This window comes from Vipera ursinii (assembly GCF_947247035.1).
Source record: "Vipera ursinii genome assembly, chromosome: 7".
NCBI classification, from domain to species: domain Eukaryota; kingdom Metazoa; phylum Chordata; class Lepidosauria; order Squamata; family Viperidae; genus Vipera; species Vipera ursinii.
The window spans coordinates 17,587,154-17,604,251 of NC_139521.1; the positions used below are offsets into that span (position 1 = coordinate 17,587,154).

The 17,098-nt window shown below is 33.3% G+C and overlaps 1 protein-coding gene across 1 annotated transcript in view; it reads right to left on the bottom strand.

Moving 5' to 3' along the window:
- The window catches only part of GLRB (glycine receptor beta), a gene marked incomplete at both ends in the record, with an annotated part of 52,910 nt that extends 36,068 nt beyond the window's left edge, over positions 1-16,842 (bottom strand). The window contains 4 exon segments of the mRNA XM_083366932.1: positions 94-200; positions 15,182-15,333; positions 16,715-16,776; positions 16,779-16,842. Coding sequence (XP_083223058.1) covers positions 94-200; positions 15,182-15,333; positions 16,715-16,776; positions 16,779-16,842 — 385 coding nt within the window.
- Between the last annotated feature and the right edge of the window lie 256 nt (positions 16,843-17,098).

The window sequence follows — 17,098 nt, forward strand, 5'->3', positions numbered from 1 at the left end:
AATAAATAATTAAAATGCAAATTATTGATGCCACAAACATTTAGAATAGCAAATCAAATTAAAATAAATCTACTTTGTTATACATTACCCAACCTTTGAAATTTGGTCTTATCCTGGGATCATAAGTAAGCAGAAGTCTATTTAAGATGTTACTTGTAGAATTAGCAGGTACTCTTGCAAGGTCTTCAGCTGATTGCTGTCTGTTAAAAACCAAAAAAGCTTTACTTATTCTTTTTCTGCACCTTTATAGCAATAGCATTGGCACTTAAGACATATATCACTTCATAATGTTTTACAGCACTCTCTAAGTGGTTTACAGAATCAGCATATTGCCCCCAACAATCTGGGTCCTCATTTTACCGACCTTGGAAGTCCTGAGAATAGATGACTAGCCAAGGGAACAAAGGGATGATCAAATGAATCGACCCAGAATTCTCATTCAAGGCTGAGTCAACCTTAAGCCAGTCAGGATCAAACTCCTAACTATCAATAGTTGTTCAATTAATCAAAAGACTCAAAAAGATCTTAATTTCTAAATGTACTAATAACTACATGAATTTGAAGCATGATACATGAAAGCACATACAATTGTAAATGAAACATGAAATTTTAATGCATGAACTAGGATACATGAAACTGTATACAATAATACAAAGCAAACCTAAATCATTAAGATTCGTCATTACCATTTGTTTCTTTTATTACAAAAGAATAGCATAACTTGATTTCTGGAAATCTATGCATGAAGGAAATGAAGCATCTGAGCCCATAACATAAGTGTTAGAGTTTTTACCATATTAGGCAATATTAGTATCCAAATTTTAAAGTTAAAAATCATATTTTAAAAAATCATACCATGATTCTGTCACAGCTGAATAATTGTGAGAGGCAGCTCTCATAAAATCAGAAGTAAAAAAGACTGACACCACTTCAGTCCAGATTAGTCCATTACCAAAGCAAGAAACAAGTAAAAGTTTTTCTTAACCAGAAAAGAGATGCTTCAAGCCTGTTAATCCACGCAAATAGGGTAAAAAAGTACAAAAAAATTAAACCTCATTTTAATTAAATAGGCTTTGCATTTGATACACCACAGCACTGGCATTTTAAACAACCATTTCATTAGCTTTCCTACAAAATATGTACTTATCAGAGGTTTAATATACTGTATGTTATTAACCCTGATAACCTTTTACAAAGGCCAACTTCAGTTGAATACCATGCATTGTAGTTTATAGACTAGGAAAAAAATGTCAAGATAGCCAGGATATATAACTACCATTGCAATTTTAGTCCTGGACAAGTACTCAGATATAAAGCTGTATAGTCAAAAGTTCATAAATCAAAGTTACAAACATTTGCAATACTATGGAGTGGTCACATGCAGCAAAGCTACAAGAAAATATGAACGGGGAATGTTCAAACTGGAAATAAATATACCAGTAACATTAAATATTCCTTTGAAGCATTTTTCCATGTATTAGCTGTTTAACCAATATATTTATGCATAAACTGAAGAACTGAATATAGATTATATAAGTATTTTATTTATGGCACAAATGATGAAGCTCAAATTATTATAGTTTGGACATATTATAGAAGCAATTAGCACTCTTGATTTTGAAGACATTAAAACAAAATAAAAACAAAATTGAAAAAAGACTTTTGGTTAAAATTGTGCTATAACTGAATGGGTATTGCAATTCTCTGATATCTCCCACAGTGTTTATATTATTATAAACACTTAATAGTCACTTAAATTAGAACTACAAAATGCCCTGTCCATTTATAGGAGAGATATTGTGGTTTGCCTGGATGATTCTGAAATAAATTCAGCAATGTGTTCCATTGGAGCAATAGTGTCAGGGCCCACTTCAAAACCTCATCCCAAGAAAGCAGTACCCTTAGAATTGTTTCATCTCAAAAGGAACTTTTATTAGGAGAAACTGATAGTAAGCATAGAAAGCAGGATCTGAGGGTTTCCCACTCAGATCAATAGGTTAAAAGAGTCCCAAGCAAATCCCACCCTGACAGTTCATCTGGTTTAAATGAGCCAATTCCTAGGTGTAAAGTCCACTGTGGGAATGGAGCTGATAACGGGGTCTGTTCCCATGCTTGTGAAGATGTTGTTGGGTCTTCACACCTTCCCTTCCACAGCGAGAGACAAGGCAGATGCCCTGAGGCACATTCCTTTCTCACCCCAGGTTGACAACAAGGGAGAAACAGTTCAAAGAGTAAGTATATAGAAACAGCAGAAAGGACACACTGTAACAAAGTAGAAAACATATCACAGAGCCTTCCCCCCTCCCCCTCATGAGAATGGCAGAACCCACAGAAAGAAATGGGAAGAATTGAAAGAGAACCACCCCCCAGGGAATGAATGGGTTCTGACTATAGTTCAGGAAGCAAATGAGAAAAATGCAAAGGCTGTTCATTTGCAGGTGAGGAATAGAAAGATCATAAAATGTCTGCTAAATTAATAATTCACATTGCAGATTAAATTATATTTTATAATTTACAACTGATCCATTCAGGATAAAATAATATTCTTGGATTCTCTCTTTTGTTCAGCTAAAGTATACATGAAGAAAAAGCAAAAAAAAAACAGGGATTTTTTTCTTTCTTTCTAGGAAGCTATAATGTTAAAGGTGGCTTCCACTTTGCTGCCGCAATTGCTTGGAAGGTGAGCTCCATCTTCCACATCCAATTTCCCTTCACTGGGGACCCTGGAAAGGGTTGAAAGTCGCCCTGTAGCAATGACGAGCAAGGAGGGGATCCCCGCTTGATTGCAGGAGGGCAGTAGCCCTTCTGCTCAATCCGGGGCAGCCTTCCAAACTGGCAGAGGAAAGATTGGCCATAGCAATATGGCCTGTCATTAGGCTGCAGACAGCCAAAGTCAAACTCACCATTAAGCACTTTGAAAGCAATGCAGATGAAACTGGGTGAGATCTGATCTTCTCTTTACCCTAAGTACCTTCTCTTCCTCTAAGAGCTGCTCAAAATATCTATCCCCCTGTGAGGAGAGAGGGAATTTTTATCCCACCCTCTAAGAATAGCGGCAACTGACTACCCAGGGGAATCAAAGCATTAAAAGAACAATTTTAATCTAATTGGATTTATTTGGTCCTGAAACTTGGGGACCAAAAATTTTCCTATTTTTACTGGAGACTCGTTTTTATCTCTAAAAAAGAAATAAATTTAGAAAAAGGATTAGAAAATTTTGGATTTAAAAAACCTTAAATGGCATTGGTGACATCTTGTGGTGAAATTTGGTATTACAATTTGTTATTTCCTAAAAGAGACTTGGCTTGAAGCCCAGACCTTAGATAAGACTTTTCTGACCTTGGCACCATCTGTGAGATACTTAGTTATAAGAGAACAGCTGGGCGGCTGGGCTACTTGAACTGTGAATGTAAACCTTTAGTGACTTTCAGAGTTATATGTGGGAAATTGCTTTCCTATCTCTTTACTTGAGGAATATTGGTCACTATATGAGATGTTGAAATACCTTGGTTTATAAAATTTTGCTTGACAAACAACTTTTATTAGAAAGACTATTCTTAAACATGTGAAAGAGATGGATGAAGACCAGGAAAAGATTCTTTCCATGTTGAAAGCAATACATGAAACCATTCTTTCAGCTTCTGATAAAATAAGACCTAACATAAAAGATCAAGATGCCAGCTTAGAGACACAAACCCAAACTTTGACTACAACCAAAGAACCAACGATGCAGAAGATAACAGAAGAAGTGGGACAATGAAATATTAAGACAGAGGACTCAATTGACCAACAAATACAGCTGACGGAAAATCCAGAAAAGGAAGTGACAACACTGAAAATGGAAATAACTTTCTATATAAATCAGAAGAAATTTGAAAAAGAAGAACAGATTGAATGGACAACAAATATATCAGAGCAAGCATGGGGAACTAGAATAACAGGGAGACAATGTGGAACTGGAATAACAGGGAGACAATTTAATGAATACTAGTCCTTCCAGAAAACTGGCAATTAAATGGTCTCCTTCATTTCAAATAATATATATAATAATAGAGGGAGATCTATTTGACGATCTAAAAGCACTGATATGGAAGCCTAGTTGGCAAAGGAAGAAAGCCAGAATAAGATTGAAGAAAACTGGGGTTTTGACTTATTAAGAGGGAATTTCATATTATTAATTATAGTATTAAAGGGAGATGTTGAGATAAGGGGAATTTTGGTCATTAGATTTAAAATACTTGGAAATTAGTTGAAAATAAGGATTTTATCTGTTTAATATTTAAAAATTACACCTAAAAGGGAAAATAAAATTAATTATTATGAATATGTTTGATTTATTGATTAACCCAGGTAATATACATAATTTTGATTTATTAAAGGTGTATTGTATTATTAAGTAGATGATTTTATATGGTGGGAAATAGATAGCTTTTAGGAAATACAACAAGATTACATTCATATAGATAAAATGTGTATTTTGGATATTATATTTTGTTATGAATTGAGACAAGGGAAATAAATGTTGGTTACCCAAAGCCTGAAAATTATAAATATCAAAGGTTAAATTGGAATATTAATGAGAAACTAAAAATTGGGTAAAAATAACAGGATATGGATTATTTATGAAGATTGAATGTAATTAAGATATGTATAAGCTAAAAAAATTATTGATAAATGTAATAAGGATGTTTTTATTGAGTTTATATAACTGTACCAGCTTAAATATGAGACAGTAAATGTTAAGGGAAAAAGAGAACAAATATCTGATGTTGTAACCTGAGATTTGCACTAAAGATTTTGTTATCGAACTATTGATTAACCCAGTCACCACGTTGCTTTTTAAATACTTAAATGGGAAATGGGAAAATTAATAAAATATTTTTTAAAAAAATGTTAAAGAATTGGTTTTCACAAAGGTAAGGATCGCCACTTTCCAGTTTCTTCTTTTCATATTCTATTAAAGCTCAGCCATTTACTGTGAGATTTCTTAGATTACCTGTACAAAATGAAATATAGCAAAAGGACAATTCATTTTTGTGATTAAATGGGAAAAATAGTATATCCTATGTTTCTCTGATATTACACTCAGGAAATTGAACAACATAGAATGATGTTTAGTATGAAGAGAAATATTGTATAAGTATTTTAGAAGAATTCTGTATTCCTTTGTTCTGGCATAATCAAATGACACTTTTGATTTTATATCATGGGGAAGCAGAAAAATGTCTTAGCTCCTTAGAGCTGAATTCCTTTTGAAGGGGGATTAAATGTTATTTTATTTGTTGCTTATTTGTCTTCAGGCACTTTATCTCCACATTTCCTAATTAAGCTAGCTTTTTTATTTATATGACCTTGGCTATAAAGAACAATTAAAAAACATAAATCCTATAGAAGCTCTGCTTGCTTTTTCACTTGCAACACTACTATGTGTTTTTCCTTTTTTTCTCCCCCCTTCCCCCCCCCTCTCTCTCTCTTTTATATTTAACTTTGTTGATGTCAATATATTTCAGTAGGTTTAGCAGCAGAACTCCCCCAACTGCTTCATGGAATATTCAGCAATGTCGTCATCCTCATCAGTTTTTAATGCAAGGGGCATTTTGTTCTTTGTTATTGATTCTAATATTAATTAGAAACTATTTAATATTAAACAATTTAATATTAGAAAATATTAATATATTTCATGGTGCGCCTTTGTAAAATGTGGAATCCAAGGTTTATTGTCTTTAGACTAGTATGGTTAGGTCAAATTTTTTGTGGAAGACTTGTATGTGCCTTCAATATATTTGATGGAAAAAGTCATTTCTCAATGTCTATGGTAAAACTGAATGATATGAAATTAACACTGTTTTAAGCAAATTTATAGCAAGTTGAATAATTCCCTGTGAAGATTTTAAGGTATAAATTACAATTACTATCAGTAAACTAAGTTTTGATATTTTAACTTTTGTCATATATGTTAACTTTATTATTGACTTAAGTATAGAATTTCAATCCCTCCATCCTAGGAAGCAGAAAATGGAAGTGAAATCTGGGGTAGTATTGGAATCCTTTTTATGTGGGCATTTATTTCAACATCTCTACTTAGTAAGATGTATATAGAATATCAGCTATGGAGCTAGTTTGGTGAAGTGTTAAGGCACCAGCTAGAAACTAGAAGACTGTGAGTTCTAGTCCTGCCTTAGGTAGGAAACCAGCTAGGTGAGTTTGGACCAGGCAATGGAGAAGCCAGATTCACTTAACAACCATATTACTGATTTAATATCTGCAGTGATTCGCTTAACAACTGTGGCAAGGAAGGTTGTAAAATGGGGTAAAGCTCATTTAACAACAGTTTTGTTTTGGGCTGAATTTTGTTGTAAGTCAAAGACTGTAGTAGGTTTAGCCATGAAATGGTGATTGCAGGAAGGCATAGGGAGTATTATTACAGTAATAAATCATAAAGACAGAAATGTGTTTCCTTCGATAGATCTAGATTTCCTCATCATTATTCAAAGTATAGGAATAGGATACTGCATTAACAAAATGTACAAGATGTTTTCTAAGGTTAACTGCTGCTGTCATAAAAATCAGATGCCAAGAAAAGCTTTCCTTTCCTTTAATCAGATCTCTTGATCTCTCTGATTAAGCCACCGATACTAGAATCTATGTTTATGTGTAAATAGCAGAACACTTCCTGCAATTTTTATTTATTATACGTTTATGGTCAAAAACAATATTGAAGTAATAAACAAAATATATGTTTATGATGATAATAAAGCAAGTTATGAAAATGAATGCATGTGATAGACAAAAATGGTTAAAATCAAATCAAATGAAGTATATTTATAAGAATATACAAATGAATAATAATAGGCAATAAGTTGATGTCACCAGATGACATCTAATGACATCTAATTGCAATTGGAACAGAACAAAATTAAGCCACTTTCTTAGAAATTTCAGAGGTGGTATCTGCTAATAAAAAGTGCTAATAAGATTCTGTCAGATTCAGCCCAGCTCGTATGCTGGGCCAAAAGAAAATATAACTAAACTGATTGCCAATGCTAAGGTAATGGCAATGCAACAGGATATGAGCAATTAATAAAGTGCCTACTGTAGTATCTGCAGTGGTGAACTGCAATGGCAATCTAAATAGAGCATATTATTAAATCACCTTCTACAAGCATAAATGGGATGGCACTGAATCTCAGGAACAGCAAAAGGGCTGGGGCAAAAATAATTGCTAAAAGATAATTAGGAGGCAGATCTCTGAATTTACAAATCAACATTAGAATACATTGCTTTGCCTCCAAAATGCCTGCTCCAAACCAATTACTACTAATGCTTTATGGATAGACCATTCAGAGAAAAATAATTTACTATGACTTTCCTCAAGGAAGTGTTGAATTCCTCGATATGATAAGATGAAATAATGATTTTTTCCTCAAAAGTTTAATTTCTCAGATGGCAAATTCACATGCAAATAATGATAGACGTAGAATTTAGTTCAATACTCAGGGAAGCCTTAAGGATAATTCAGGGGCATGGAGAATGATTCAATATAGAATAAATATATTATGATTCTAGAATCATAATATGGTTATATTTCATAAAGACTGAACTGGATACCATAAAGCAAAAGCAAGAGTACTGTAGTTCTAAATAGTTAACTGCCATTCAGATCTGCCATCAGATTGGAAAACTGAGGTGAAGCTTTGACAATTTGTTGTTTCCATGTGGAAGATGAATGAAAGAGGATACAGTAGCTAATATTTAAGGACTTGATTCGTTCTATGTGAGTGCCACTGTTTGCCATTTATTATCGCAGTTAAATGTCTTGCAGAAAACTGGATCACCTTTATTTTAACATAATTAAATATGTTCCACAGAATAGCAGCTAGTTAATGCTTGGAGGCTCTTCCAAAAGGCTATGACAGTGGTTCAGCTCTTTTTCTTAATAGTTCAGACAAGCTAGAATCCTATATAATTGCATAATACTGATGAAAAATGTATGTGCGGTAATAAATCTGCTCTAATATCCTTTTCTTCTATTTGCAGATTTAATATTAAAAAAATGTTTATGCTACTACAGGCATAAATACAAATTTACTTGTCCAATGTTATTGGTATACACTACAGTCCTTTCTCTACAATTTACCCCAGGACTAAAAGCAAACAGATTAGATATGACATGAGAACAACAGTTTTGCTCCACTCCAAATTCTACTGTTATTACACACAAGAAAACCCATAAAAAATTATTCTAGTATTTTTCTTTACTTTCTGCCTGTTTGCTTTGTGATATTCCAGTAAGGATTTTGTTTCACAAATTAGCAAGAGATAAATTAAAAGACTTTATGAAGAAAAAGCAGAGACCAGAAGAATTTCTGTTGTAGTCAAATTAATGGGAATGCTAAATACCTATTTCTGATTAATCACTTCATAATTTCACTTAATAATTGAAAAATTAGTCACCTCAAATACCAGTTAATCTATTAATACCTTCACATTATCTTCACTTTTTTCCGTATCCAAGCCCCAAAACATACGAAGGTGGGAATTCTGTCATACGTCTAATTTAATTATACCTATAGAATTAAGTAGAGGAAGGCCAAATTAAAAAATTGAGATAAAGTACTGAAAGTTGACTCAGCCATATGACTCTGATAAAAGCTGAATACCAACAGCATCTGTTGACGTTTCAGCATTAAGTCAAAAAGTTAGTTTATTATGAATTTGTCCCAATCCTTATATCCGATAAAAGCAATATAATTAAATGGATTTGTAGCATCATTTTTACTATAAGGAACATAAAGAGATCACATATTTAAATAATTAGATAATGTTATAATATCACTTTGAAAACAAAATGTAAACAACAAAAATGACTTTTCAAGGTTTTGTTAATATTTCTTTTAATAATCAGTATTGCAATCAGTTGATTAAGATCTAAACAGACATAAAAAAGTTATTCAATCACTCAATAATTATATCATTAAAATTAAACAAAAGAATATGGTAAGAACTCTCCTATTTTGGAAACAGAAAAGTATTTTAAATAAATATTTCAATATAACATAAAAATTAAGACTATGCAGTTTCCAAAAATGCTTCAGCATGCACAGAACAGCACATGTAGCTGCTGCCTATACATCTTAAAACAGTGACATATTTGCCCCCAAGATCATAGACCTGCCTTAAAGATGTAGCTTCTCTGGGTTGTTGCAAAGGAATTAGATTCGTGTTACCACATGAGATTAAATCCAAAGCGCTATACAGCTGATTCATGCAACATCATATTGCTTTAGACAAATAGTAAGATAATATTTATTTAAACATTTAGTTCAAATTAGAAATTAGAAAAATATTTTTTATTCAAAACAATTACTTGATCTCCAAGACTAAAAACTTTATTAAAAACTAAGCTTTTGTCAGCAGCTGCTGACATTGTCAAGTATAAGACAGTATCTGGGGACGCTCATCCTTATAGTCTTTGGGAAGCTAAAGATTTCGACAATGAGCGTATCATAGGTCTGTCCATCACTCGCCCACCTACAACTGGCTGCATCAATCCTGTTTCTGTTGTGCTAACTGACATCCATTTGAATTTTACCGGCCAATCAGGGCAGGTAGACCGGTAAAACATGCAGAAGATTTTTAAACAGAGGATAAAGTTTTGTCCGCAACTTTTTTTGTTGGGAATAATTACAGATGCTACAGTTGTGGACACTAAGTTGATGTTGAATTTAATTACGGCAGCAAGACTCTTAATAGGTCAGTATTGGAAGAAGGAGGAACTGCCAACTATAGAAGAATGGACTTTAAAGGTTTCTGACCTGGCAGAGATGGCAAAGATATCGGCCTATTTGAAAGATCATTCGCAAGAACGCTATATTATGGAGTGGAGAAAATGGATTGAGTATATCCAGAACAAATACGGGACTAAGAAGTTTCATGTAGCATTTGAATAAGTCTTCCTTCCTTTTTTCCTTTTTTTATATATATTTTATATATTTTATATTAATAGTGTTTGTAGTTATCCTAAATGAGCTAGAGAGTGATAGATTTTAGAGTTTACGGTTGTTAGCATATGGTTGTTTATGATTCTTTTTTTTTTGTTTTTTATACCTTGTACTTAGCTCTGGGAAGTCGGGGGGGGGAGGGGGGGAGGGGTAAGGAGGGAGGGACAGGGGAGGGGTAGGGGGGTTTGTTAAAGATAAAATGTATGATAAAACTTTTCAATAAAAAAAAACAACCGGTCTTATAAGCAAGCTTACTCTAATGATGTTGGCAGTTAGCCGACGAAAGCTAAGTTCATTAAACAGTTGGTTTATATTTATCCCGGTAGTCAGAGCACTTGTCATAATGTCTTACAAGGTTTGAAATTCTTAGTAGTAGTCACTCGGCGCCAAATCTGGGCTATGGGGGGGGGGTGATCAAAACTATCCCAACAGAACTGCTTCAAAAGTTCTTGGGTGCGTCTAGCAGTGTGTGGGCGAGCATTATTGTGAACCAACACCACACTGGAAGTGGTGCCATAGAAAATCCTGCCAAATATGAAGATACGAAAGGAGTACTGCTAATGAACTTCATGGAGTGTGGTTCAACCATCAGTTCAGAAGTCTACTGTGAAACATTACGAAAACTCAGATGAGCCATCCATAACAAGAATCAGGGCATGCTGACTTCCAGTGTGGTGTTGGTTCATGATAATGCTCACCCATACACCGCTAGCCCACCCAAGAGGTTTTGAAGCAGTTCCGTTGGGATGTTTTTGATCACCTCCCCCACATTGCTCAGATCTGGTACTGAGTGACCACTACTAAGGAATTTCAAGCCTTGCAAGACAAGTAATATAATGTTGTAGTTTTGTAATGTGTATAATAAAAATTCTGTATCTGCAAGTGTCTGTGGAGGTTTATTTTCAAATTGCCAACAAATATGAATTAGAAGTTTTAAATATTTAATAATTTATAATTAATAGTCAATTTTTCTTTGAATAGAATAGTTTGTACTTAAGGCTTATAAATATAAGGAAATTAAAATTTGTATGTGGTTATATATTTGAACTACAATGCAAGTAAAAATGCAAAAGGACTACTATTGGACTGAGTATGCAGAATAATAGATTTTGAAATAATTGGATTTAATGAAATTGTTAATAGAGGATTTTTAAAACATTCATATACTGTACATATAGTAATACATTTGTACTCTATTTTCTTACAAACAGTATTTTAACGTAATACTATTGATTTTGCTGCAGTATCTGGAAATCCTGATAAATGAAGCAAATTAAAGTTGAGTAAAGATCATTTAAACTATATGAGAATTAAGAAATTGATAGCCATGTATATTTTATATTCATAAAATAGTTTGGGACATATACATACAGTATTTTGCAAAAGAGGTTTATACTAGATATAATTGTAAATTTAGCACATAACAGCATATATATTAGGAGGATATAATCACTTTGGATATATATTACTGAGGTTATAATCTGAATTTGCACCGTTCAATAAGCAATTCCTTTAAACTCTTTGAATAAGGCAAAATTCAAACTCAATATATCCTTTGTTCTGTTTTTTAAACTTTTCCAATACCTTTACCCTTGAAAAAAACAAAAGAACCACGACTGCACAAAATAAAATTGTATTGTCCAAACCTCAAAGCAAAATTCATACCACCTTTGACTATCACATGGACCCTATGTTAAATTTTTAGAATAGCAGATCCTGTTCACTTAGAGGTCACTGATGTCAATTACTAAAAAGTCATTGCAGGACTTCTGGTTTTGTGCGGTAGCGACCGATCACGGGCTTGTGGATTCTCCGCACCCCCGTGGCTAATTTCAACCTGTCTGGGGACTCTAAATGGGTCTAAGTCACCCCGGAGAGGCGACGAAGATAAAAGGGTGCTCCAGCGATTCTGGAATGGCGGAAGCCATTCTGTTCAACTTGGGGAAAGCCTTCTAACCCAACAGGAGAAAGGCTGGCCATATTGCATCGACCAGCCCAAGCTACTAGCAACCGAAGTCCAAAAGCACTAACCAGCACTATTGTGAACAGTGTGCTTGAAACTGGGTGAAAAATTCGATCTTCTCTTTTCTATTCTACATTTAATTTCCTGGAAAAGATCACCAAGGAGCAAAATACCTCCAAAGGGAAGGAGGGGGATTTCCGTCCCACCCTTATACTAACAGAAGCGGCAAATTAATCTTTTTATGGAGGATCAAAATATATGGAAGTGAAATAAATATAAAACCTGAAATTTAAAACTTAAATCTGGATAAATCTAAAATTGTTTGAATGGTTAAGACTCTCATTTTAAATATAATTGTTCATTTTGGAAATTGAAAAACAAATAATTGCTGCTAATCTGTGTTTGTGACCTTCAAAGTTTTAACAACAAAGAATAGCTGTGACCAAAAAAAAGACAATAATCTGTGCTGTAGACAAAGAGAGAATTATAAATTTCAGAAAAAATATTTTTAACTATTTGGATTACAAATATCTATTTAATTGGGACTCTAAAGCTATTTGCAGATAAAAGAAAGGAAAAGAAAAACTCAAATTCTTGGCCATCATGGATCAGAGACACATAGAAAGAAGATATCAAGAAAAGATAAATACTTCACAGGAGGAGATATATAGTATACTGCAACTAATTCAAACAACAATGACTTTAAACCACAAAGAAATCCAAAATAACTTTGAAAATATAAATCAATCTATTTCTAAGTTAACTTTACAACAACAAAAATTCCCAGAAAACAACAACAGAGAAGGAGCAGATAAAACAGATAAATGGATATAGAATTGAGAATAGGGACTTAAAGATGGAACTTAACAAAACAAGGAAACATGATTTAATCCTAGTGGAAAAAAATTCAAAAGAATTGGAAAAAACAATTTATCCCTTAAGACTACAAAATAAATCTGAGGACAAGAAAACAGATTGGATAAAATGAACTGTAGAGATGTCAGGAACATTGGAGAGAAAGGAAATGATAAGAGAATTGGAGAGAAAGAAACAGAAAAAGATTTTCAACAAACATGGAACATGGAAAGTCAGAAGCCCCGTACAAAGACACTTCTCCTGATTTACTTTTTATATCTACAGCAACATTTACGAACATACGGAAAAACTTTTTGCTTCAGCAAAATACATTGCTTTTTCCATTGGGCAAAAGAAAAAGACTAAAGTGGAAACCAAGAAAATAGATGATGAGACTTACCAGAGAGAATACTTTAAAAAGAAACTTTTGTTTGAATATGGTTAAAGAAATAGAAAAGTTTTGGAATATATATGTCATTCTAAGAGGGATGAATTCCCTAAATAACATAGTATGCTTTTTTCCCTTTTTTGTTCTCTTTCTTGATATGAGTAATATAAAAAAGTTGAAATGACTTAGATAAAGGAAATGTTTTAGATACTTAAATGTGATTGAATTTAAGAAAATTATAATGGATAAAAAATGTTTTGAATAAGAGTTAAAGGACTAGATGACTAGATGTATTAAATGGAATGTTTAAAGATTAAACATATTTTTATTATAGTTAAAAAGAATAAGAAATGTAGGAAATAAATATATATTAGCTTAGGAGGGATATATATTTTAAGTAGTATGTTATTTTTTATGTTTTTTTTACTCTTGCTCTCCTTTCTTTTTTTTCCTTCATTTTTTTTATCTATTCCTTAAGAAATGTAAAAGTGTGAGATGGTTCATTTAGAAAAATAGAGTTAAATTTTTAAATGTAATTAATTTTTGAAAAAATCTTAATCAGTAAGAATACCTAAAATTTGGTGGGAGAAACAAACTGAAATAAGGACTGTAACAGGATCTAAGATAAGGGAACCAGAATGATTGGATAGAAAAGAAATATTATATTGATGTGATTATTATTTTTAGGAATATTGGGAAAAATATATATTTAATTGTTATCTATCAAAACAATAAGAAATGTATTAACTCAGTGTTTGCAAAAGAGGACATTTTGGGAAAAGAGGAAATCAACTAAAACAATTATGTGGATTATGGATTATAGAAATCAATTGTTAATGATTGTTTTACAAATGTAACCCAGACAACACACTGTTCACCAATTATTAAGTGATTTATGTTTTTTTTAAAAAAATCAATAAAATATATTACAAAAAAAATAAAAAGTTATGGCAAAATATAGGTAGTCCTCAACTTGTGACCACAATTGAGCCCAAAATTTCTGTTACTAAATGAGACTGTTAAGTGAATTTTTACCCCCTTTATGACTGTTCTTGCCACAATTATTAAGTGAATCACTGCAGTTGTTAAGTTAGTACCATGGTTGTTAAGCGAATCTGGCTTCCCCATTGACTTTGCTTGTCAGAAGGTCACAAAAGGTTACCACATGACTCTGGGACATTGCAAGTGTCATAAATATGAGTCAGTAGATCACGTGTCCATAGGGATATTGCAGCAACCATTGTAAGTGTGAAAAACGATCATAAGTCATTTTTAATGCCATTGCAATTTTGAACAGTCACTAAATGAACTGTTGTAAGTCAAGGACTACCTGTACTATATCTTTGTGCATTAAGAAACAAAAAACAGGAAATAATTTTGTACTATACAAGCTCAAAATTACTGGCGAGATAATTGCACAGAAGCTGGCTGCTAATGTCAACAGAACTAACAATTCATCTCTGACCATGGCATGCTAAGGTTGGTTACGCCTTCCGTACTTTCAAGTATATAAAAATATGAATAAGAATTAATTTCTCTCATGTCAATTTGCCTAAAAAGTCACACTCTGGCTTTATCCATTCCTGGACAACATAAGAGAATAATTTCTCTGCACATGCAAAATCAAGCTACCTGCACAAGGACTTAAGAGGCATATTACAGTATAATGATTAACATGCTTTTCAACACTCACACATTTTAAAAATTGACTTAAAATTCTGATCATTATTTTGTGTCTGTATTGATGAAGTCTTATTTAATCACAGTTTCATGGCAGTATACATGGTTTTCATTTACAAAGTTCCAGGTTCAAATTCTACATTGAGAAAGTCTCTTGTCTAAATCCCTAAAAAGTTACAATACTGCTTATATGAATTAACTTGTTTTATGAAAAGCCTACATTTAATTATAGGCATTTCTTAATGTGCAACTATACAGTATTTCAGACATTGTATAAAAATGTAATGAACATACGAAGGACAGAGATATTGCTTCTTTTTCCCTTTTCCTTTCTTTGAAGATTTCTCTTTGGAACAGACTTCCTCAACATATAAGAAAAAAGCAACCACAACCATTGCCAAGAAAAACTTCATCGTGGGGACTTGAAGCCCAGGATGAAAGTTGACCTATGACAGATAAGAAAGAACAAAAATGCAATTTGATGAGGTTCAATGAAAAACTAGGATATACTTCACACTGGAAGCAAACACTTTTAAATATCCTAGATAGAAATAATTATTCTCTAATGATCAGCTACTAGAGCTTATTAATTTGGCTCTTATACGAGGAATACACACACAGAGAGACACACACACACCTGCAATTATCCTAAAAAATCGAGTCCCAGGTATATCCATTTTAAAAGGCTACTACTGTTGACGAAAGCTTAGTATTGAATAAAGTTTTTTTTCCGTCTGTATGGTTGTTAAAGCATCTGACTAGGAACTGGCAGACTGAGAGTTCTAGTCCTGCCTGAGCAAAGTCATTTAGGTGACTTTGGATCAGTCACTCCGCCCCAGTCTTGCAAGCAGGCAATTGCAAACCACTTCCAAAATGCCTTACCACGAAAATACCTTACCATGATCAGGCCAGGTAATTGCCAGGAGTTGAAAACTGACTTAAAGGTACCTAATAAATAAATTAAAAATAGACATATATTTTAACGCTCATTTAAATTGTTTTAGATTGGGGTGACTATATTTTAACTGTCACTATAAACTTTGCAACATATGGTAATCCTTTTATTAATAAAACCTTGAGTTATTTTACAAACCAGTCTTCTAAAAGAATGTTACAAACAAATCTTCCAAAAGAAGCTAGAGGCATGAAAATCCACCAGCATAAATTCCTAAATATAAACACTGTAATCAGTCATTGAGTTTCTGATAAGTATTTCATATTATGCTACCTATAAGATAAAACAGATTAGTTTTGGGCCCTGTTTAGAATTTTATTCTCCTAGTAGTTCAATTAATATTATCAAAACATTTTATTAATTACAGTATATTCATTCCCACTGGAATGTTCAGCTTTTTATTACAATGAATATACTTACACGAATTGTCAATAATCTGTTTAACATTCTAATTTCAAATAGAAATAATAAGAGATATTCATTGAAGCTGTTTTATTATTACATGCTCTTTACATGACACTTACTGAATATTCTGTATCAACCTAGCTAAACAAAGAGCAGCATAATTGTTTACACTTAATACAAACACTGCTTGCTGGTTCCCAGCTGCACTGACAGGGGAAAAAAACCCTTTTGCATTTATGATCTTCAACCAGCTTTAGCTCTAGAGCAAGTGACTGAGCATTATGAGCTGCGTATATTTCTTTCTCCATCCTTCTTACTCTGAATGCAGAGGTTGGATATTTATACCCCTTCAACAGAATGTATATCTACAGCAACAGAATTGGTGTCTTCCTTCCAACAGAAGAAGCATCTTCTTCTGCCCACAGTGCTGGACTGCAGTCAGATTAGGAGACATGGGTTCTCTGTACTCCCCATAAGCACATCCAGGCTTTGACCAAGGACATGCTCCAGTGCTGCAGTACTGGTAGGGTAGAAATGGTGACGGTGCCTTCTCACTTGTCCAATGACAAGGTCTCCCTAACATCTTCTCCTGCATTCATTAGTGTGAGATCTTTGTGGCCTTTTCTGAAGTTATCAAATATTACTGAGACAAACACACACACACGCACACACTTTATAGGATCTGCAGAACACATTTCAACCTGCAGAAACAGCACCTTTCATTGGAGGACACATTTCTAAGAAAACACACACAGAGACTTGAGTGATTCCCTGTGTCACTTTAGCAACAGATGTCACTTTCCCCCCCCCCCACCACCACCCCCGCTTCCACCAAGCAACCATACCTAAGG